General features: G+C 36.5%; 1 protein-coding gene across 1 annotated transcript in view; it reads right to left on the bottom strand.

Moving 5' to 3' along the window:
• Positions 1 to 9,244: 9,244 nt before the first annotated feature.
• LOC110022616 (translation machinery-associated protein 22) overlaps positions 9,245 to 26,057 on the bottom strand; it is a 23,804-nt gene continuing 6,991 nt past the window's right edge. Inside the window, exons 3-7 of the mRNA XM_020721660.1 lie at positions 19,488 to 19,540; positions 10,521 to 10,602; positions 10,123 to 10,190; positions 9,970 to 10,053; positions 9,245 to 9,748 (exon numbers count right to left, since the gene is read on the bottom strand). Coding sequence (XP_020577319.1) covers positions 9,692 to 9,748; positions 9,970 to 10,053; positions 10,123 to 10,190; positions 10,521 to 10,602; positions 19,488 to 19,540 — 344 coding nt within the window. The 3' untranslated portion in view covers positions 9,245 to 9,691. The remainder of the gene's footprint in view (positions 9,749 to 9,969; positions 10,054 to 10,122; positions 10,191 to 10,520; positions 10,603 to 19,487; positions 19,541 to 26,057) is intronic.

The following is a 26,057-nucleotide window of genomic DNA, read 5'->3' as shown; positions in this document are numbered from 1 at the left end:
TATTGGCGATGTGATCGGCCTCTTTTGTCTCGAACGTTATTCTCGATTTGATCAGACCAGTTTAAATGATTGGGGGCGATCTGATCACTTCGGTAAGTGGGTTTGGGCGGTAAGCATTTTGTAAAAAAGGATGTCTGGTTTGACCTATTCAGGGAACCGCCAGGCAAGCTCGATTTCACAATTCGGTATTTGTGTATACATTTCCCAAAGGAGTTGCATGAATATTTCTGGTGTATACAAGCTATTATGATCAAATATATATATAATTCAATAATTTTTATTTTTTTATTTACAAATCAACCATTATCTTTCACCCTTTTTTCAAATTCTCCCCCAAACATCAAAACTGCAAACCACAACTTGGATCGCCGGCGCACCATGCCACCGAACGCACATTGTGGTGCTATCTGCACAGTCGTCGGCATGTCTGATTAATCAGATCGAATATTTTCTCCCTAAATAAAGGTAAAGTTATTTCAACTATTATTTAACCAGCCAACACCTGAACTTAAAAATATTGGTTTTGGTTTGAATAAAACTGGAGTCAATCATAAAAGATGCTGATTGTTTTATCAAAGTTCAAGTTGTCACAAGTCAAAATTATAAAACTGAGGGAATTATGTAAATATGAAAGTTTAGGTGTTAGATATATAAATACATAGAAACCTTGTGGCATGCAAATGCTCCAAAATTATATTAAACTTGTTTCAAAATAAATAAAAACTTTAAAACCCCAGCAAAAAATATTGACAGGAGCAGCCTCCCATCTATATTTTCTCTTCCTACGATCCCTACCCAAAACTACGAGTCAAATGCAGCACTAATAAGTCCGTACGAAGAACGTGCGGATGACAACATGAATCACATCACGACGTCGAACTCACGTAGTAAAACTGTCAAAATGGCTCGTTGTTCATGAACAACTCGTGTTCGGCTCATTCGCTAAGTTAACGAGCCGAACACGAACAACACAAACAAATATTTGTTCGTTCGTGTTTGACACGTTTTGACTTGAAATACTACTAGTCAATTATACTATATATATATCTATGATGAGTAGTATTTTTAAAAAAATTAATTGAGTACAAGATTACAAACATTTATAATCAATTAAAGGTGTTAATGAAGAAATTAGAATAAAAATTATTCAAATAAGATTCAAATGGTGTTTTAAATCTTGCTCTAATCCTTGACATCTTATGGCTACCTGATTACAGGCTCTTTGTTGGTGAACGGCTCGTGTTCGGCTCGCTAAGCAAACGAGCCAAATACGAACAAACTTTTTGAGCTCGAAATATAAACGAGCCGAACACGAGCTGAGCCCGGGCTCGCTCGTGTTTGACTCGTTTACACCCCTAAACTAGACGCAATAATTTCTCATAAAAAAAAAAACAAAGAGATAGGTATGCTATATTTTTGTAGTAAAAAAAAAATATCATGATATGGTGAAATATGCTCACAACATTCTGAAGCTCATGTTGAACCCGCAAATAAAATCTGCTAAAATAAATCTGGAGCTCAATCAAAACGATAAAGATCCTTTTTCATTATTTTTATATATAAATAATCTTAATAATGAACAAAATTCATTCACGGAAGTTGGTGGAGATGATGTCGCCAGTTTTTGCAATTTTGAAACAGATCTTCAAGATCTTCCTTTTGAAACACCAATTAAAATCTTTGAGCCAAACCCCTTTGAATTAACTCCACCGTCACAACTTGAAGCTTAACCTATCCCTGGATCATTCTCTAAACTCGAGATGATCTATCCAAATATAGAAGACCAACTTGAAGAGTTGGAATACCCCCGTCTCAAGAAAATGACCGCTAAAGCAGATAGTGCTTATGCGTCCGTATCCTCTTCCAATTTGCCACCAAATGAACCGGTCATGGGTCCGGTTATGTATCCACCTGCAATTTCAGGAGCGCAGACGGATCCCTCTTCCTCTTCCTCTAATAATTTCCAGAACCTGAGGTCAAGAGCCTCAGACTTCAAAAGATCTTACCAGCAGAACATATGGACTCTTCCTTCTGCACAGAATGCACATGGAGTTATGCTTGTTCTACCAGATGATTTCTCTCTCTACGATGACATGATTTCCAGATGAGAGTCAATCACTTTAAATCTGGTAAATGATAAACAATTTGCCGACAATAAATCAAAGGTGTTGTTTATTGAAAATCTGCTGGGAGAAGTTGAAAAGAAGATATGAATCTCGGAGGATGACATACGAGGATGAATATGAAGCTGTAATCAACATTGCTGACGATCCTTAGAATGTTTTTATCAGCCATCATAAGAGTTATCTTATTGGAAGACCCGACCAAAAGAGGAAAAGAGGGACCCGACGAAAAGAGGGACGAATCTAGAGATTATTGCACTATTGATCAAAGAGGAAACCCTATCCCTCGATCACATCTACTAATGGTGACTTGACCCTGCATGGAATCCATACAACAATGCCATCATTGTTACGACGACGATTAAAAACTACCAGGACGACAATATTCTGGTTTACATATGTAGCTCGGAACATCCTATTCAAAGGCGCTTTCAACATGATGAACTTGTTAACTAATCGATTGTTTTTGCCTTCTGGCCCTCTGTAAGAGTTCTCTAACAAAAAGGAGGTGCTTGGAACATTCATACTGTTTGTCACCGGGGAGAGGGAGGCAACTAATCATTAATATGGAGGAATTTTTGTGGCAATGCACCACCAATGTATAATGCAATTTTTGGTCGCCCTCTACTCGATAATATCAGAGCTGCGGTACCTATGTACCACTTACAGTAAAATTTATTGGTGATGAGAAAATTATGATCGTGTGTGGGAAACTGGAGCTGTCTTAGACATGTTACATCCGAGCGATATAGAGCATGGAATAAGGAACATTGGACATACAACACCAATGAGAAAGGAGTCTTGAAGCTGAAAAAGCCACCATAAAGGTCATCGCGGACCTTGACAAGCCGGGAAAATTTTTTCTAATTAGTGAAACATTTGATGCAAGTCACAAAGAATCGTTGCCCCGGACTCTCCAAGAGCACCGCAACGTTTTTGCCTGGTTGGCTGCTGAGATGCCAGATGTCACCATAGATGTGGGTTGTCATTGCCTTAATGTTAGTTCATTTGCCTGCCCCGTAAAGCAGAAGATTCAGTTGTCAGCCATGAAGTTAGTCAGGCTGATTAGCGAGCAAGGACAAAAAGCTCAAAGAGCTGGGTTACATCTGAGGGGTGCAATACCCTTCCTGGTTATCTAATGTAGTCATAGCACAAAAGTCTAATGATAAGTGGAGAATGCGTTGGGACTTCAAAAACCTAAACAAAACCTGTCTTAAGGATGAATACTCCTTACCAAGGATCGATGCGGTGGAGTACTTTATGTCGAACATTTTGCATGAGTTTGTTGGATGCTTTTTCTGTTCACAAAGAAATCAAGAAGCACCCGGGTGATGCTGAAAAGACTGCTTTTATTATGGGTGAAGGGTTATACTATTTAATGTAATAACCTTGGGTCTGACAAATGATGTCGCTACTTACTAACGCCATATAGATGTAATATTTTCTAAGCAAAAAGAAAAAAAAAATATTAAGGTCTATGTCGATGATGTTTTAGTGAAAAGTAGGTCAATTAAATAACATATAAGTGGCTTAAAAGAAACTTAACAAAATTTTACGAAATATAATATGAAATTAAACCCGCTAAAATGCAGGTTCGAAACTTCAACTGGAAAGTTCTTGGGGTACCTTCTGAAGCCCGAAAATATAAAAGCTAATCCCGAGAAAGTCAAGGCACTCTTGAATATGCCCTCTTCTCGCAATACCAAGAAGGTGAGAAGCTGGTCGATTGAATAGCAGCTCTTAGCAGATTTATTTTCAAATCAGGTGACAATTGCGCTGCTTTCTTTAAGGTATTAAGGAAAGCCAAAAATTTGAATGGTCAATTGAATGTGAGCAAGCCTTTCACAGTCTTAAGTAGTCATTAGTCTCGCCTTCATTGCTACAAGGGTTGAAGTAGAAGGAGAAACTCTCACTATTTGAGAGTAAGGACAGAAGCCATCAATTCGGTTCTGATTTGAGAGGAGTTGAGGAAATAATTCGCTATCTACTACACCAGTCGGGTTCTCAGGGGAGCCGAGGTTGGTACACAATTATGAACGAAGCTAACATTTGCTTTAATTGTCTCTACTTGTAGGCTCCGATTATATTTCCAAACTCACAAGTTTAGAGCACTCCGGTCGGCTTATGGAGTGGGCTGTGGAACTTAATGATTACAACATCAATTGCATTCCCCATATGACGATTAAGGCTCGGGTTGTAGCTGACTTCTCAGAACCCGACAACTTGAGTGAGGGAACCAAAATAAGGGAGCAAACTTGGATCCTGTAAATCGATAATGCCTTCGGCCAAGCATGTGTGAGAATTGGTCACCCTTGATTTTGAGGTTACAATAATTAAACATAATACAAAGAGCTAATAACAGGATTACGACTAGCCCTCGAAATGAGCGTCCGACATTGAGTGGTTCAGTTGACTTCTCAACTTATTCCCAACCAAGTCAATTTGAAATTTGAGGCTCGGGATGAGATGATAGTAAATATTTGAACAGGGCAAAAATGGAGACAGGATAGGCTACAGGCTTCCAAAATTGAACATGTTAGACGGGAAGAAAGCCAAGTGGCTCATCTTCAGTTAAGGAACATATGCTTTGAAGAAAGATGCCATGAAGGCTTTTCCGACCAACCATAGAAGAGCTAGAGGCAATGGAGGTGGAAGCTAAGGGTATAAAAACTTGGATGGATCCCTACGTCTTTTACATAATTAAATGCTCAAATGAAAATAGATTTTGTGTTGAACGTGAATATTGTTATTAATATCTATGATTTTCTTATAACCTCGGTAGCACAGGATAAAAAATAAATTAAAAAAATTATAATTATATATTATATGTAATTGCCCAAAAAAAATTATTTGTTTACTTGTCTAAAACACGAATATAAGCTAACGATACTGGGAGGAGATTTGGTAGAAGACCCGACCAAAAGAGGGACAAATCTGGAGATTACTGCACTATTGATCAAAGAGGAAACCCCATCCCTCGATCATATTTACTAATAGTGACTTGACCCTGCATGGAATCCATACAACAATGCCATCGTTGTTACGACGACGATTAAAAACTACCAGGACGACAATATTCTGGTTTACATATGTAGCTCGGAACATCCTGTTCAAAGGCGCTTTCAACATGATGAACTTGTTAACTAATCGATTGTTTTTGTCTACTGGCCCTTTGTATTTTATGCAAATTAACTTACTGTTTCATTATTACAAATTCAAGTATGATGATACACTGTATTTTATGCAAATTAACTACACAGTGGTGTGAGCATTTTTCCCACATTAAGAGCAACGAGAGTAGTGACTTTTCAAGGACTTATTATGCTCCAATTGGTGTGAGAATTTATCCTGATCATCCTTTAGTTTGATCAAACATCTCCATTCGTAGTCTTCTTTCATCATAAGCTCAAATTCTTCAATGGGGTAATTTTCTAAAGCACTGCGGATGTGTGTGAGGGTATTTGCTCCTTCACCCTAAAAAATAAAACAGATTGCATCAGATGATTCTTCGTTAAAATCTATTGAAAGGACATTGTAATTATCTGGAAGCTCCAGGTTATTCAGTATGGCTGCTCGAGCCATGTTGCCCTTCTTACTTTTACATTCCTTGGTGAAATGCCCTTCATCGCCACATATATAACATCTGTATTTGGAAGATTTTGGCTTGTTTTTATTTTTGATAACACGCACATGAGAATCGTGCGGTTTTCCTTTATAATTTTTGGATTTGCATAAGCCGTACTTTTTGTGCTCGTTGTAAAAACCAGGCACTGGTATCTTCTTCCACAGAGAGAGGTCTTTAATTCATGTCTGTACCGCAGCCCTCTTGCATAACTCTGCAAGATATTGATAAGTAAATCTGATTCTGGGCATAACCCCTACTGTATTTCCGGGGTATTTCTTTTTAAAATGCTTTCTTAATTTCGTTGCCGATAATAGGAGACATTTTTCTGAAAAAAATATCTGATAATTCTGGACTAATATACATTCGTCCAAACTTCGCAGCTAAGACTTTGTAGTCATTCATGTATTCAAACATGTTCTTGATTTCTGAACATGTTAATCTTTCTAGATCCAGGTAGGCTCTGTTTTGCTCATCTGTGAGCCTTGATAGGGATCTTCCAATAAAATAACTCTTCTGATGGCTGATAAAACATTCTGAGGATCGTCAGCAATGTTGATTACAGCTTTATATTCATCCTTGTATGTCATCCTCCACTGGATCCATATCTTCTTTTCAACTTCTCCCAGCTGATTTTCAATAAACAGCACCTTTGATTTATTGTCGGCAAACTGTTTATCATTTACCAGATTTAAAGTGATTGACTTCAATCTGGAAATCACGTCATCGTAGAGAGAGAAATCATCTGGTATAACAAGCATAACTCATGTGCATTCTGTGTAGAAGGAAGAGTCCACATGTTCTGCTGGTAAGATCTTTTGAAGTCTGAGACTCTTTACCTCAGGTTCTGGAAATTATTAGAGGAAGAGGAAGAGGGATCCACCTACGCTCCTGAAAATGCAGGTGGATACATAATCGGACCCATGACCGGTTCATTTGGTGGCAAATAGGAAGAGAATACGAACGCATAAGCACTATCTGCTTTAGCAACCATTTTCCTGAGACGAGGGTATTCCAACTCTACAAGTTGGTCTTCAATATTTGGATAGATCATCTCGGGTTTAAAGAATGATCCAGAGATAGGTAAAGCTTCAGGTTGTGACGGTGGAGTTAATTCAAAGGGTTTTGGCTCAAACATATTAATTGGTGTTTCAAAAGAAAGATCTTGAAGATCTGTTTCAAAATTGCAAAAATTGGCGACATCATCTTCACCAACTTCAACGAATGAACTTTGTTAATTATTAAGATTATTTATATATAAAAATAATGAAAAATGATCTTCATCTTCATCTTCGTGCTCACTCGGAGATTGATCCCAGACTGATTCATCATCACCACCATATTCTTCAACGTTGCATATAGTTATGAAATTTTCAGCATCATCTTCCTCATAATCCCATGGGGGACCATCTTCATAAGCCATGTAAGCCGCTTCGTCCTCAGAACCTTCAATGTCCTGAGAGGAGTATTGTGGTACAGGTGGTGGTGCAACAACATTATAGTCCGAGAAAGATAAACGAATTGTACCATCAATCCATTGTCTAGTAACCAGTTGTCGTGGTATTTGAACACCGGTATTTTCAGAGGGCTTGAAATTCCAATCTAGCTCTTGCAGTTGCTGTATGGAATGTTTCTGTCCAGGGATAACAACAATCCCATGGGTTGCCAAATAATCAGCAATTCCGTTGACATTATAACGAAATCCCGCATGGCTGGTGTTAGTAAGTCTGACAACTAAAGTTCTGGTAATTAGGAAATTTGACTCTCCCCCTTGCCAGTCTTCATAACCGTGAGTGAGTACCACAAGCTCAATATGATTCAAGAAATCATGTATGGACAACATGTCCAAAGTAATATAAACGAGTTGTGTACCTTCAGAAAGATCCACATCAATTGCACCGATGATAGAGACATCAGAACGCCATATGGTATCGCGGAGAACAATCAAGGTCGTAGTACCTACATCTCGTCTATGTATAGTATGAATACGTATCATTATTAATCCAAGATGTATGTGATGCATCCCCACTTGGACTAATCGTTGGTATGATTCTTGCCTTATGAATGACAAGTTTATCTGCATACCCTCAGTTGCAAGTATGCGTTCCTCAGAATAGTGTTGGTAAACCCGATGTCTGGTTGAAGACCAGCCATCTTCATATAGAGTCTCTGCAGGAACTAAGTTTGCACGCCTGCGCTGTAAGATCTGTAATTGCTGCTCTGGATCTATTTGACTTTCCAGAGTTCTATTGTAAGATCTCCGTCTAGGCATTTTCCTTTGAATCTCGTACGCTATACGTGACCTCATACGGTAGTAATGTATTTGAACATCTAGGTTTGAAGTGGAAGTAGATGTAGGATTGGAGTTTCGTACGTTAGGAGTGGGAAGAAGAGTAGTGGATGTACGAAATGAATTATTCCTAGATGTAGAGGCCATAGATCAAGAATTTAACTATATTTTTGTTTTTCTTTCAAAAATATGGTTTTAGGATTTTGAAAAACAAAAATATAGCCTTTTGGTTTGGTAGGTTTCACCGATCTGGACGGTTTACCTAAAGATAGAGATTCAAGCTGTTTCTATAACACATAAATGAAATTTTCAACAGATTTTTCCCTTTCGAGTTCCTTCTGTTGGATCTGCTTAACCTTATCTTCTACAGTAATAAGCATGTCAGAAACTTTAAGTAATAATTGAAGGAGAGTATTATTCTGCTGTATTATAGCAGATAAAGCAGAGGGAACGTTTTGTCTAGCGTCAGAAGGATTTACGAACCCTAACGCTGGAGGTTCTAGGGAATCAGTAGCTGAAAGAGCTAACTTATAATCAGTGGAGACTGATGAAAGCTTCCAATCGTTCATAAATATACAAAGCAATAGTTGGGGATAAGAAATCAATATATGAAAGCTAACATCCTGAGTTCACCTTTTAGAAAATTGATAAGTTGTCTCGCTTGACTTGTCCATGCCTTAAACTATCATCCTTATACATCTTAACCATATGATTTATCATATAGATCTAAGGATTTTAGAAAAACTTTAACAAATCTGAAATTCAAATGTAAAATTAGATTTATAAAATCTTAAGTTAAGTTCCTAAACACACTTAGCATATACTTTTCGTTCGTACAATTCCTCAGTGCTCCTACTGTTTTCGGAGATCTCTTCGAGGCACTCGGGACTACTAACTAATCATGCTAAGTAGTAGCTTCTTAACTCAAAATAATATAAAAATAAGATTACAAAATTGAAAACAAATCTATTAAGTAAATTCTATAAACTTAAATCAGATAATCAAAATCATAAATCAAAACGTATAAAAGATAGCTAAATAACATGAAAGAGTTTGGCAAATCAACTCATCAAAAACCTTACTCGGATCCCTCAGAATACTATAAAGGTTTTACACCAACATAGCTCTGATACTAAAAAGAGGCGGAAACAGGGATCACCGGCTTGGGAGTCACAAAGAACTTATAGCCGGAATAGAGATGTAAACATGAACTTAAAGAAATTTTTATTGAAAATAGAAGACTCACAAACTTAGACTCGAAGAGAGAAGTAGGCTCTTGGCTTAAGGTCTGATGTCTGCAACTCATACATATGTCTCCTTATATAGAAGAGGAGACGGAACTAAGATGAGACGGAACTAAGAAATAAATCTGGAGCTGAATACAAAAGTACAGATGCAACTTGTTTGTTTCTAGAAGCAGACATAAATTAACAAAACAACAAGTTACAAAAAACAGATTGTGGCAAAACCATCAATCTAATATAACTGCATATAATACTTTTAATTTTTTTACAAGTAAAAGATTATTTTTTTTTTTTGAAAGGATTAGGAGTTCAAAATAAATATTTTACTAAATATGAGCTTCAATCACAATGTTTACCAAAATGAAGCATCCACTGGTTTCTGGGCAAGAGTTAATTTCTACTGTTATTTAAATCAAGCAGCAGGAACCTTCCTTCCATCTTCAATGAAGAAAATTGCAGACTCCGGCACCTGATAATATAGAAGATGTATCAAAGTTTATGATTGCATGAAATGAGAATATTTATGAAACATATTCACATTCTCACTTTTATGTTATGCTTATTTGACTAAGCAGGAAAGGGCCAGCATGAGTACTTTATATAAGCATTTCTTTAAAATATGCCCACCAAAAGAAATTTATAAAGGAGCATTTTGACTGAACATTATTTGGAAAAGCAATAAAAGATCACCTCTGACCAAGTTTCTGTGATGAATTCTACTATATCATACGATATATCTCCTTGGACATCAATTTGCTCCTTCTCAGTTGGACCCTGAAAACCAAAATCAAGGCATTTATTTAAGTTTGAATAACATTATAGAGACAATGAAATAAAGTTTACCTTAACAATAGATGCTCCAGTTGCAAACTTCTTCCCAAGTTTCTTCGATGCATCACTTAATTTAACACCTATTTAGCGCACACAAAAAACAAAAGGTCTCACAGACAAATCCTCCAAACAAGCCATGAACAATGCTTTGAAACCAACCCGAGAGTCCGTTGCTGGTTCCATCAAAATGTTTAGGGACTTGCAATGCTTAAATATATAATTAGAAACAATTCTTAGAAATTAAAGGAGTTATGATGTCTAAATATATAATTAACATATTTTCAAGTTTAAACAGGTAATACAATTATAATGTCATTATTCATATGATTGTTTCGTATAACCTGTTCATTACATATGCTGAAAATCAAATCAATCTGAAAAATGAGTAGAGATTATAGAACAAAACTCACCAAATAGTTCCAAGCCTTTGACCACAGTTATACTCTTACGCTTATTCCGAACAATCTTTTCAATGACTACTTCTTTCTTGTCCTAGCAATAAGAAATAGTTATAGCTGTTAGACTTTAATCAATGTTAACATTAAGTTATAGAAGCAATTGCGGCACTTCTAACTTCCAGCTATTCAATGTAAAAACTACTTGGTCATCAACAACTTCACCATATAAATAAAAAAAAGTAGACTATGGCAGCTTAAATCTATCTGAAATATGAGAAGCATACAAGATAATGCACCAAAAACACCTCGGATTTTTAGTATAATTTGAAAACAGAAAATCATACTTGAAATGAAAATTTTGGTAGAGCAAGAAAATTTTGTTGATTAGCACAGTAAATTTTATAATTACAAGATCGCTGGATTGGTCCATATGCATGTGAGTGGAAAAGCAAAGAAGCACATTTACATGGGTGCATCCAAAATAGATGGTTAAATCATTTTAAGGACAAGGAATTGATAATAGAATCAAAGGATATTCACTCCAAACCAAATGCTTCAACCACAGAACGAGCACTGCTTGTACTGTCTCAATCATAGCCAATAGAAAATAACAAAATACACGTGTACTGTTGGATCACCTGAGCCTGTAACTACCTCCTACATATGTTCCCTTATATATACCATTCTTGGTATCCCAGAGCGTGCGATTGTGTTCTCTTTCAGTCGAATAGAAGTTTCCATTAGCCTAACTTCCTTTGTATTCTTGCTCTGCTTCATGGTATCAGAGCCTCATCTTACTGGAATTTCCTACATCCACGCATCCATATGCTTCTCCTCACGGTTCCCAGTTTCACATCATGTCTGAACAATCCTCCAGCATGAGAGCAAAGAGAACACAACCAGGCCACTCAAAATAAGAGACCATTACCATTCCACCGCAGCTGATGTTTACTATGAACAATATTAAACAATGATGAACAGAAAATTAACTATGAAAAACCACCCTATATGAAAATACAAAATCCTTAGTCTCTTCATAGCAAATGGATTCGATCGCTTACCTAGAATGTTCTACATATCAGACGCCAATCAAATTGTCCTACATGATAGATCAGTTCAATCCGATCCACATCTATCCTCTTTGGCTAGTCATTGATAAAAACTTCGCTACGGAGCTTTATTCCATAATATCTCCATCCTATCTCTCCGTTGTCTTAAATCTAGAGTACTGCAAGAAAAAAATGGATAATCATTGAACAACGCCTTCAATCTGCCAAGCGCTCACTCATCATACAACTTGAGAATGAACTCCATAACATCTCTATGAAAGACTTCACTCTGACCAAATGCTAATCAAGTCCAAAATAGATATTAAAGCAACAAAACGATCAAAACTTGATCCCCAAGACATATTTCAATACACCTTACACGGACTACCATCCACATATCAAGCATTCAAGAATTTTATGAAAACAAATCTGCAACCATTTAATTCAGATGACTTCTACTTCTTTGCAGTGAAGAAAACAACATGATAATAAAAGCGCAAAGGGAGCTACAACTGCAACATAACCCATATCCCACATAGTTATAACCTGTGCTCAAAGTTGAGGTCAAGGGCGTCCACAACACAACAAAAAGTAGACCAATTCCAACAAATAAAAACTCATGATAACTACAACCAACCAGAAATTGAGAGCACAAATCTCTTTATCCCATCATTTACAAGATATGCAACAAAGCAGGACACTCGGTAGCAAAATGTTGGCACCAAACCAATCTTTCCTACAGGTCAATTGTCCTGCAAGCATTGTTTGCCAACAACAATCTGCCCGATGCAAAATGGTTCCTAGATATAGGAGCTAGCTCTCGCCTTTTCTCTGATCAAACCTAGCTTCATAATATCCAACCATATAATGGCAGCTCATCGCGGGCAATGGACATCCACTCCCAATTGTGCATACGGGACATGGCCTTCTCCCGACTTCATCCTGTAAACTATCATTCCCCATTACTACCATTCTGAATCTATATTACGACCCTCTATCCGTTCAAAAACTCATAACCTACAATTTGGTTCATTTCACCCTCTATCCGTTCAAAAACTCATAACCTACAATTTGGTCCATTTCATTTTGATCAAATTAGAAACATCATCAAGGGTAGTTGAACAAAAAACATTCATTCTCAATAGCCCATCCCATAATGGACTCTATCCACTCCAACCAGCTATCATCGCCACCACAACCCTAGTTGTGACTAGCTCCGTGACCATCAGCTGGCATCACCATCTCGGGCACCCACAGTCTTCAACGTTGCATCTCATAGCAACTACAAATCCCTCATTTATTCAACCTACTAAACTATACTGCAACTCATGTAATATAGCTGAAAGTCACAAAGTTAACCTTTCTCCCCTCCACCAATCGTAGCTTGCATCCCTTAGCTATCATACACTCGAATGTATGAGAACTAGCCCCAATTATTTCTAATCAAGGATAACATTATTATCTCATTTATTGACGTCCACTCCCGTTACTGTTGTTTATATCCAATGCACAAAAAATCAGAAACCTTTTCACTATTTGTCAACTTCGAAACACTGGTTGAATAACAATTTCAAAAACCAATCAAAATTTCCGAATAAATAATGACAATAAATATACAAATAAAATGCTCCAAACCTATCTACATATTCATGGCATCCTACAATACAACTACCATTGCATTGAAAAGCAAAATGGTCTCGTTGAACGCAAGAACAATCATATCCTTGAAGTCTCGCAAGCTCTCAAATCCATTGTATATCAACCAGATTCCCTGTGTCCTGATAAATTATTCCTATAGCCATTTACCTCATCATCATGCTCACCTCTCCCACACAAATAATAAATCACCATTTCAACTTCTAAACAAACAGCGAGCTCAATATAACCAGCTCAAAACCCTTGGATGTCTTTGCTACCCATGGTTACAACCACTCTCCAAATAAGCTATCCGCTCGCTCACTTTCAAGAGTCTTCATTGGTTGCGTGTCTCACCATAAGGCTACAAATGCCTCAATCCAAAGACAGGACAAATTTTCATATCTCTTCACATTTGTTTCACTGAATCCACCTTTCCACTTAAACGTATCAACTCCCAACCATCCCCGCACATCTCCCCTCATGCCAACCTGACATTCCACCACTTACCTTGCCCTAATCTCCCTCACCCAGAAACACTAACCCAACTAGCTTTAAAACTACAACTGAACAAATGCATACACCCTCACCACATCAAACTAATCCCCCTACCCCTCCACCTCCAACAAATCAACCTATCGATCAGCCTCAACGACCCCGCATGATAAGCCGATCAAAACAAGGACACTAAAGCCAAGGCACATCCTCAACCTCAACCACAACATCAAAATTCTCACTAAAGATCATCCCAGCTGCTATTTAGCTGCAGTTAAGCATCTCCACTGGCATCGTCCAATGATCGAGAAATTCAGGCTCTTCTCACCCAATAGACTTGGATCCTTGTTCCACCACCCTCCAATCAGCATATACTCAGATGCAAATGGACATATAAAACTAAGTTTCATCTGCCGACACCATTGCAAGATAATAGCTAACCATGTAGCATTAGACTTCAAACAATATGGATATCCCTATTCTGAAATATTTAGCAAGGCAAAAAGACAATTTATGGCTTCAAACAATCCACACGCCATTAGTACACTAAATTCTTCTCCATTCTTCACACATTTGACTTCTTGTTCAGTAACTTAAATCCTTTGTTGACGACATAAGAAACCTAGACAATTCAAACATACATTCTTATATATGTAGAAGACATCTAGATGACAGGGAACGATGAGTTAGTTCATTATCACTCAAGTCACTGAACACTTCTAGCTAAAAAACTCGAGGCCTATCTCCAACTTCGTGGGCATTCAAGTTACGTCCATAGAAGTTAGATTGTAGCTCACTCGAACGTTTATGCAATGGATTTCCTCACCAGAGCCAGAAGACTACATGCAATTCCATACAAAAACCCTCACCCATTAAACAACAGCCAACCAGTGATAGCCTATAGGATTACTCCAACACACAACTCTATCATCACCTCGTCGGATCACTTCGGTATCTCACCAACACTCGTCCAAACATGCTTATTCTGTCAAAATGCTATGCCAAAACCTCCACCGCCCTCTTAACCTTCATTTTACTCACCTTAAATGACTACATCGGTATATCAAAGGAACCATCACTAAAGGTCTGTCAATATACTCTAACACCCTCATTCTTCATGCCTACTCGAACTTTGACTAGACCAGTGATCCTATGGACAAGATATCAATCTCCAACTATTGTGCATTTCGAGGTTGCACCCTCATATTCTGGCATGTTAAGAAGAAGCCAACGGTTGCCCAATCTTCAACACCAATATAATATAGAGCCCTTTCCACAGCTGCCGCCGACATCATCTGGCAACACCATCTCCTACAAAAAATTTCACCTTGATCCTACAACACCAACTAGCCTACATTGCGATAATATCTCAACAATGACTCTAGCAAACATCATTGTGTTTGACACCCGAACAAAGTATATTGAAGTTAACCATCATTTATTATAGACTGCATCAAACTTAACAACATCAAAGTCCAACGCATCTCAACTGAAGTAGCGGATATTTTCAACCAAATCCGTATCTGCCAACAAATATCTCAGTCTTTGTAACAAGTTGCTGCTCCAAGGCCTTCCATTAGCTTGTGAGGAGGTGATAACAAAAACAAAGGATATTCACTCCAAACCAAATGCTTGTACCTCAGCACAAGCACAACCTGACTAGCTTAAGCTTGCAATTAGAAAACAACAAAATACATGTGTACTGTTAGTGTTCGATCACCTAAGCCTATAACTAACTCCTACATACATTCCCTTATATATAGAACATCCTTTGAATCCCAGAGCATGTGATTGTAATCCATTTCGGTAGAATAAAAGTTTCTATCCTAGCCTTACAACTACTTCTGTAATCATGCTCTGCTTCAGGAATACAAAGCCAAAGGTAGAGCTAATGTCAAACTGGTTATTCTTTCAACTAATTATGATCATCTAAGAGTCTCCATGATGCAGTACTCTTTATCAAGCTAAGCTTATCGTGACCTCACCAAACCTTAGATAGTTCTTCAACGTGGAGCAACTCTTTTTATATGAGTTCTTAAACGTGGAGCAACTCTTTTTATATGAGTTCTTCAGTAGAATATTTGGAGAAAAAGTGGTATAGTTCAAAAAAATCATATGGCAAATTTATATAGCAAGAAATAAAATTTTGCTGTCAGACAAGTAGGAAAATGGGCAATTTTTCATTTTTTTTTTCTTTTTTTTCTTTTACTGAAAAAATTTCAGTTTATTTTTCATTCTAGACTTTTTAGTATATCATTTTCCTTCTACTATTTATTCAGCAAAAAAACTTGCAATAAGTTGTGCATGGAAAATTGAATAAGCCTCTAATATTAAATTGAACAAATGCTCAGTTGTTTGGAGACATTTCAGCTTTCACATAAAAAAAATGCAAATGATGCCATATAGGGAGTTAAAGCAACTATTTATGAATACGCTTTTGTTATTAGAAAAACAAAAAACATCTTTTTTCCATGGTAACCCATGACTCGCATTTCTCTCATAATCATACCAAACCAAAGAAAAAGATAAAATATAAGCTCAGTCATCATAATAATCATACTCATAATTAATCTTATCCTAAATATTAAAGCTCTACCAATTAAATTTCCCTCCATCCAATCCTGAGTGCCACATAAGTTATTTTAAACTCATTCTGATGTTAACTTTGATTTCCATCTAAATCCTTCCACAATAGCTCTATCATCCACCTTATAGGCTAAATTAAATGTTCACTACCTTATTACCAATATGTTGTACTCCCACGTCACGCAATCTCTAATGTAATCATTTACCACTCCACAATTCCTCGTTTCACCAAACTTCTATCTTTTTTATGTTGTCATGCTCAACTTTGCTATTAGCGACTTTCTAATACCCAATTCATAGCATAATTGGTTTCAATAAATTATACTCAATAATATATCTGTAAGTTTCTAACATATTCTCTTATTGTTAGCACACTTGAGACATTTGTGCATTTAAAAAGCAATTTTTTGCCTCCAAAAGTTTATATGCTAGTCATATCCAAACAAATCCCCAAGCACAAAAGCATATGAGAGAGAACAAAATCCCTGAAATTTGTATCATTGAAAAAGTGGAAGAAATACTAATTGCAACACATCAACCGGCTGAAGAGGTGACTGGTAGGTAGCTTAGGTAACAAGCCGTAGAACATTACACTTGACAAAACAAGTACTGATGTAAATTGAAAAGTCAATATTAGTTTGTAACACAAATTTTGTGAATTAAGATGAGTAATTTGATTGTTTGAGCAATGTTTTATCTTGGTTTATGTTATTTTTTGGGAAATTTACATACATACCACAAAATTCTTATGTATTTACATATCAAACACCTACAGTTTGATATTTATACTTATAACACCTTGATGTTATAAACATATGCATGAAAATGTGTATTTCACTTTTAAAAAGATAGTGATGGTGGTATGTTTGATGTGATGGTTTAAGTGGGTATCCATGTAATTATGAATGTTTGGGAGTTAGATAATTTAAATACATAAGAATTATGAGTTATGTATGCAAATGCCCCTACGCCCCTCCTTTTTTTTTTTTTTTTTTTTTTATCTTGGAAATACATGATGATGCCCTATTGAGAATTGATTGTGATCTTCTCTGATGTGCCATCAATTGGTTCATTGTATTATTGTGTAGTTGGTTTCATGTTGCTTCTTGTTTTTTTTTCCTACCGCTATACATGCATTGTTTTTTAATGTTCATGGATCCTCTAGATTACTGATTACAAATACATGTGTAATTCAGTCAAGCTAACACTTGAGCTAACACAAGCTTGGCTAGAAAAATAGCTCGTTAACCAAACATGACAAGATAACAAGCTAAGCTTGAGGTATTCTCTACTTGTTAGCTCGTGAGCCCACTTACTTTAAAACTTTTATAAAAAATACGTTTAAATTTACATTAGAATTCAAATGTTTAAGCACAAAGTTGTTCAAAATATTTAAAAACTATATCACTTTCTTATAAAGTGATTTCTTATTACTTTCTCTCTAATTGCTAATTTTTTTATCATTTGATTGCAATAACTTGAATCAGAATAGTTTTCCATTACATAATAAATGAACCAACTCAACCCATAAAATTGAGCTTGAGCTCGAGCTCGAACTTCAAGTTCAAGCCAAAGGTGCCTTAAGTTCAACATTACTTGTTTGCACCCCTAATTACAGCCCTAATTGAATTTATGTTTGATAGGTTGGTTTGGAGCCTTAATTTGGTTTCAAGTGGGGGTGTTCTCTATTGGAATTCAACATTAGTTATATTGTTAATTTCTTGAATAGCTATTCATGAAATTTGTTGTTCCCCATATTTCCTAGTTCTGTACATGTAATTAAGTATGAAGGTGGCAATTGTTGGATTGCAGCTTTGGCACTGTTGTCGAGATTCTGTGCTTTAAATCAGAATTGCCTTTCTTCTGAGAATGCCCTTGATTTGTAATCTCTTTTCTTTCATGTACCTACAATGTTTTGGATTCTTTTTATGTAATATTTTACCGTTGCAGGAGACCAAACATGGCTATAAATTTAAATTAAAAGTTTGCTGTTTTGCTAAAACTACGATTAGAAACATACTGCTTCATGTTGGAAACCAAGTGTGTGAATTGAAAATTTTTGTTGTGCTCGTTCAGATTTTCTTGTATTATGAGTCTGATTTTGAGACTTTTGGGTTTGAGCCAAAGGTATGTAATTTTAAATGAATAAATTAAGTAAATTCATTTATTCCTCTCAACAACTGTGTGCGGTATTGGATAAAAATTCTTCAAATGCATTACAAATCTAGATGGCAACTTCTAAGAGATGCTTCTCTTTGATGATCTGTTTCCTCTGTCTTTTCTTTTTGTTACCAGTTTGGAAACACGATTGATATTTGGTCAAGTTACCTGTTTTTTTTTAAGGTTGAATCTTAGTATGTTGAACATTATATTAATTCATTGAAAAATTTAAAATTATCAATTGAAGTAAATTAGATGTATTTTCAGGTTTCACATCAACAGGGACTAATATTTGCCTAAAGTAAAATCTGGAAAACTGCGACTTTTTTTATGTTTTTATTTTCTTTTTTTTTTTGTATATCTCGTCCTAAGCTTGTATTAGTGGTGAATTCCAAACCTAAAGACATCATACATCAATAGGTCTTATAAAATGAACTGCAAATAAGAGGGGCAACATCAAGAGCGTATTGATCTTCAAGCAAAATTATGAAGCTACAAAGGGTATCATCTGATTAGAAGGCTGGTTCCTTCAAAGAAATATTCTGAGGAGCAAAAAGAAAATAGAGCAACTAATACTAATAGCAAAATCAAACGCATTTAAAAAATGGGGGATTTACACGTACCACAGAATTCTTATGTATTTTACAATATCTAACATCCAAACTTTAATATTTACATTCATAACAATTAAAATTTAACATCACATTTCTTACTTTTTAAAAGTCATTCACATCTTTTTATGCAAAAGGTTTATAGCACCAAGGTCTTATAAATGTATATATATCAAAATATAGGCGTTAAATATGTAAATCCAGAAGTCTTGTGTGGTACGCATGTAAATTTCTATTAAAAAAATTAAATGGATGATAAAATACAGCTGGACAACTACAATTAAGATGCAAGAGATCTCATAAAAATCAATAATAAGCCTTTTGGTTAACTGGTAGTATGGTTTGCATTGCAAGTAGCAGTAGGTAATTTGAGTTTTTTTTTTATTTTTTAAAGGAACTCCTAGTTCATAAACAAGCAAACATAACAGAATTTATCGTCTCACCTTTTTCTTTATCTTACCGCCAGGAAGACGTTTTACCTCTTCTGGCTTAGATGCTGCATTATCGAAGCAGAAAGTAAAGAAATAAGAGTTAGCAAAAAAGAATCAATAAAACAGAAGCAAACGTTGTCAGAAAAAATAGCAACACATATAGTTGCAATGATAAAAAAAATGTGAATTAGATGACCGTGTTATGCAAATCATTCAATGATAACGTTAATATTCAACTGAAATATAACAAAGATTTCTTTTTTTTTTACAACTCAGATTATTCATGGGCCCCAAATGGTAGAAATAGATTACTGATGATATGATGATGATGGACTTCTAATCACAACAAAAAAAAAAAAAAAAGGAGAAAGAAAAATGTAACGCAATAAAGGAGCAGAAAATTGCCACTAGGAGTTGGAGATTGAAGAGCAAGAAGTTCAATGAGAAGGCCAAAGATGGGAGGGAGATGCCTAAGGAAAAGTAGATAAATCATGAAAACATGCAAAGGCTTAGGTGCTTAAACAACTGGAGAGAAGCACTATGCATTCTCTAAGAGCTCAGAATATGCTAGTAGCTTTTCCCTATAAATGAGCAGTCCAATGAACTAACAGGTGGAGGTCGTTTATCAAACAAGCCAGTTATATAAACCAAATTTAGGCAGAAACCTTCACAAGCAAAGCTTAGCAAAAGCCATCTAGAGAAGGACAAATTCATTCATGTATAAAGTAAAAATCTCTATGATCCAGTAAATACAAAAAAGAAAAAACAAAAAAGGAGATGAAATTGTAAGTTCAGGCCGAACTAACACTCTGCCAGCAAACTCCACATCTGAAAATAGAAAATGTGCACGGGCTCTTATGTCAGAACCCCCACCTGTTGGGAGAGTATATTCCAATTTGTTGTCCATACACTAACACAAGCATGATCAAGCAACGCATACTCAAATAGGGGCCATTGAGAAGGTGCGCCTTATTGTAAAAAGATAGGACATACAAAAGACATGTTGGAAACTCCAAATGTAGACTTCATACAAAAAAAAGTCTCCTTATCAAAACTAATTCAAATACCACTAAGCCAACGCTCAATATATGGAAGAAAAATCTATCACAATTATGGAAGGACTAAATTAAGAAGAAAAATAGAAACTTTATAATTTCTTGACAATATTTGATAAACCAATGGTATTTGTTCTATGGATCAATAGAATGAGAGCTCCATTTCATACCAATCATGTTTTTTATTTTTTTTTGAAAATGGATCAAATAAAATTTGCAAAATGGAACAACATATCACATGATGAACTATTCAACGAAATTCTCTTAACATATATCTGCCTAGAAAATTGTCAAATATGAGAATAGAGCAGCTTATTTTCATTGATAGGAGAGATATTCAAATCCAATTAAAATAGATATAACAAAGAAAAAAAAAATAAAACATAACAAAATAAAAAATAAATACGTAAGAAAAGAATAAAAGCTAATAGGAAAGAAATAATAAGTAATAACGGTCAAGGATATGATTGCCGTTACAAATAAATTTAATACTCCTCCGCAAGTTGAAGCATGGATGTCAATCATATTTAACATGAATTTGAAAACATCGAACAAAGAACAAGAAAGATTCTCACTGAGAATATTAGCTAGTTGACCACTGGAAGACACAAAAGAAACACAAATTTTTCTGAACTTAATCTTTTCCTTAGTGTTTGTCAATCTTGACATTTTTGGTACAATCATGCGAGACTGGATTGTGAGTAATGCTGATGGCGGTCATATTATCACAGAACAGTTGCAGCGGGACAGAGGTTGAGATACGAAGTTCACGAAGCAATATGCATAACCAGAGAGCTTCACAAATCTGCAAGCAAATGGACTGGAATTTAGCTTCCGCACTGCTCCAGACAACCACAGACTGTTTTTTGTTTTTCAATGTGACAAGTTTTCCTCATACAAATTAACAATACCTTGAGGTGGAACGTCAATCAAGAACCAACCCAGCCCAATCTGCATCTGTATAAACAACAATAGACTGAGAGGTGAGATGAGAGAAAAACAAACCTGAGTCTGATGCATCATTTAAATAATGGAGAATCCGTTGGATAACTTTGAGATGGTGCTCATAAGGGTTATGCATAACTTGACTCGCTATACCAACTACATGGTATATGTCGAGGTGAATATGAGCAAAGTAGATGAATTTCCCCACAAGGGGAATGTCAGATATTTTCATTGGGATTCATAGAGACAGTCACTGGTTTGCACAGAAAAAAGGTTATTCTCTGTCAAGAGATCAACCACATAATTGCGTTGAGATAAACAAATGCCCCAAGATGATCGAACCACTTTCATGCCTAAGAATATCGGAGAGATCCTAAGTCATTAATTTCAAAGAACTTAGCAATAATATCTTTCAAGGACTCCAAAGTTGGGAGATCGCTACCTGTAAGAACAATATCGTCAAACAGACAATAAGGATAGCTGCCTGACCATTGGAGAAATACTGAAAGAAGAGAGTGTGATCCGATTGAGCCTGAATAAAACCATGACCAACGACCACCTTTGTGAACTTGTCGAGTCAGTCCCTTAGAAATTGCTTTAGCTCAAAGTGGGACTTTCACAGCCTACACACTTGCCGTTTGGAGGCAGTAGAGTCAAAGCCAGGAGGGATAGACATGTATACCTCTTCTGTAAACTCTTCATTCAAGAACACATTCTTGACATCTAGCTGAAATAAAGGCTAAACCAGATTCACTGCAAGGGATAATAGAAAATGTCTCCTCATAGTCAACTCCATAGGTCTGTGAGTACCTTTTGATAACCAATCGAGTCATGTTGCATTCAAATGATACATCAACTTTGAACTTTGTGCTGAAAATCCATCGACACCCCACAGTTTTTTTACCTTGAGGAAGATCAACGACGTCCCACGTATGGTTCCGCCGAAGGGCGTTCATCTCTTCCATTACTGTTGTTTTCCAGGCTGGATTAACAAGAGCATCCTCAATAGTAGCTGGGATCCGATGGTTTGTCAGGGCAAAAACAAATGCTCTATATTTCGGCGATAAATTGCGGAAAGAGATATATTTTACCATAGAGTAGAGGGAGCTTGCATGCCTTACAAGGGAAACTCGCCTCCTCATTCGGAGGAGGGTTCATGCTGAGGATTTTGTCTAGAGTGGAGTTAAGGTCCTATATGGAGTTAGCGGGTTCCAGAGTAGGAGCATTGAAATGGGCGCGCTGAGTGAAGACACGGATAATGGGAGGAGATGGTGCACTCACCTGAACAAAGGACTCAGTGGCAGGAACAATGGGGAGAGCATCTATAGGAGTAGAATAAGGGACACTGTCTAAAAACTCAAGCTCCCCCTCGCTTGAGGTCAAGTTAAAAAAATATGAAACACTTTCGAAGAATGAGACATTAACACTCACATAGATTTTGTTAGTGGTAGTATCAAGACACCGATACCCCTTTTGAGTGGCGAAATACCGAAGAAAAAATATATTTTATGGATCTAGGATTTTGCTTTGATTTGGGACATTGATCCGAACAAAGGCAGTGCACCCAACAAATATTGGGGTCTAATGTGGAGAAGATTCGATGAGCAGGGAAGCAAGACATTAAGATGGCTAAAAGGTTCAGAACTTGTGAATTTTAGAGGGGACTCTATTTATGAGATAAGCGGCAGTGTGAATCACATCGTTCCAAAAATATTTCGAAACATTGTATTGAAACATAATAGAGCGAGCAACTTCGAGGAGGTGACGTTTTTTTGTCTCGGCTTACTCCATTTTGTTGAGTGTCCATAAACGAGTTGTGGTGGAGGATGTCTTTGCTCACAAAAAAATCATCTAAAATAAAGTTGAAGAACTTACGACTATTGTTAGTCTGAAGGACTTGGATAGAATTTTTGCATTAAGTTAAAATGAAGGTGTAAAAATTTTGGAATGTGACAACAACCTCTGATTTATCTTCTAAAATGTAGATCCACGTCATCCGAGTATGATCATCAATCTTGATTACGAACTACCGTTTATTTGTGTACTTGGAAGTGTTAGAAGGTCTTCATAGGTCACTGCGAATGAGAGAGAAATGAACAAAATGTAAGTGTGGAGTGGGTAATGAACCCGATGATATTTGAATAACTGGCATGCCTTACAGTTGAAATTAGAAGGGTTTTTATTAGAAATATCAAAGGATATAATTTTTTAAATATTGAAAATTAGGATGACCTAAACGACAATGCAACAACATAATAAAACATTTAACGACTCTAGAGAAGCTACAACTCCTGAGAGGTGTGTCCTCACTCTCCGTGTTCTTCTCTTATAAGCGTAGAGTCTGACTACCATCTTAGCACTTCCAATCATCCTCGTCGAACGACCATCATAAGAGAACTCAGTCAGGCAATCAATATCATTTGTCAACTTGTTGATAGATAACAAGGTAAACTACAACTGAGAAATATGTAAAACAAACTCCAGAGAGATTGATTGTTAGTACAATTAATCATTTACCAGCAATAGAACAACATGAATAGTAAGTTGTGAAAGCTTGCGAGCATCCAGTCATGTGATATGTGATACCTAAATGAATAATAAAGAGAAGAGCTAGGGTGGGATGATTTTTATTGAACCTACTCTAGCAAAACTCGACGATGATTTTTGCTTGATCTATTTAGAGGAGAGTTTTCTTGCTCTCGAAAGGAAGTGAAGTGACCCAGAAAGAAATCTACCTAACCCACGGAGCGGTAAGGGGAGAAGGTTGCTGATCCGATTAACTGCCTAAGTCGTAGTGTGCATACTTCATTTCATCTAAAAGATAGATAGGCAAAGTCATGTCACCTATGTATTCTTTTCACATATGTTGATCTACCTTAGAGTTCAGCAAAAGACGCTACGATTAAAGGAGGAATAAGCTGTAAGAGCCATAGAAAGAGTACCTTGTCGGACATGAGAGGACGATAGACCTTCGGAGGCTTGTTTGGCTCTAAGAAGCTTGATCAATTGCTCCATCTGATTTTTTAGGGATTTTGAGGATTCTAGAATGTTCCGGATAGGAGTCGGTTCAGTCGAGGTAGACTCGATCGGCGCCGTGAGACCCTTGGAAGCTGAGGATTTGGTCGAAAGATTATATGTCAGTTTACCGTGAAGCTTCCAACACTTATCCCGAGTGTGGATGGGCTTATGACAGTAATCAAAAGTGGGGTGATCCGTCCGATGGGACATGGACGAGGGTTGAGCACAATTTGAGATCAAGGCGGACGATTCAGCTGAAGGAGCAGAAGTGCCGAGCATGACAAGTCTTCCGCTTTCTTCTCGACGAATCTCGATGAAAGCAGCGCAAGCGGAAGGAAGATGATCCAGACCAAGAATACGGCCCAGGACTTCGTCAAGGTCTTTGTCAAAGTCAATCAGGTACTGGAACATACGATCATTTACCACAATCTTTTGTAAGAGGGATAGGTCGGTCGGATACTCCCAAATGTAGTCGTAGTAAAGTTCGCATTTCATCTATAGTGCAACAAGGTCATTATAGTACTGAGTCACGGTCCTTTACCCCTATTTTGCTTCCCGGATCTTCTTAGATATCTCGTAGAGTTGACCAGAATTTCTTGTATCCGAGTAGGTATCACAGACAGCCGTTCAGAGGGCACTAGCTGAAGGGAGGAACACGTATGAACAATCAATCAAAGTCTGTATGGAGTTGATCAACCATGACATGACCATGTAATCCTCTACTTCCCAAGCTCCATATGCTGGTTCAATATTTGGAGGTTGATGAATCATGTCTGTGAGGTGATCAAAATTTTCATGTCCTTTGATGAACAAAGAGAAAAGAAAAGTAAAGATTTAACTCAAGTAAGGTGTATTAAAGATGAAAATCAAAAAGTACTTTTCTTAGAAAAAGATATTCAACATAGGTGGGTGAGTTACTTTGATAAACTTTTTAATGAAGTTTCTGAAAATACGATCGAACTTAGTGATTTTAATATCGTAAATAATAATAAAACGTTTCATTTTTACCGTCGCATTAGCAAAAAAGAAGTTGAGGAGGCTTTAAAGAAAACCAAGGGTGAAAAGTCTGTAGGACCTGATGATATCCCAATTGAAGTGTGGAAATATTTGGGAGATTTGGGAGTTTCTTGGCTTACTAAACTCTTTAATATTATTTTAAAAACTAAAAAGATGCCTGAGGAGTGGAGGAAGAGTATTTTGATACTCATTTTTAAGAATAAAGGGGATGCACAAGAGTGTGCAAATTATAGAGGAATTAAGTTGATGTGTCATACTTTAAAATTATGGGAGAGGGTAATTGAACATAGGTTAAGATGCATCACGAAAATTTCTCATAATCAATTTGGATTTATGCCGGGCAAGTCTACTATGGAAGCTATACATTTATTGAGAGGTTTGATGGAGAAGTTCAGAGATAATAAGGAGAATCTACATTTGATTTTTATTGATTTAGAAAAAGCTTACGATAAGGTTCCAAGAGATATCCTTTGGAGAGTTCTCGAGAAGAAATGTGTTGATATGACTTATATTCAAGTCATTAAAGACATGTATACTAGAGCTGTTA

This window comes from Phalaenopsis equestris, unplaced genomic scaffold (assembly GCF_001263595.1).
Source record: "Phalaenopsis equestris unplaced genomic scaffold, ASM126359v1 Scaffold000198, whole genome shotgun sequence".
NCBI lineage: Eukaryota > Viridiplantae > Streptophyta > Magnoliopsida > Asparagales > Orchidaceae > Phalaenopsis > Phalaenopsis equestris.
Note: the sequence above shows the minus strand (reverse complement) of the source record. Positions and strands in the feature narration are given on the sequence as shown.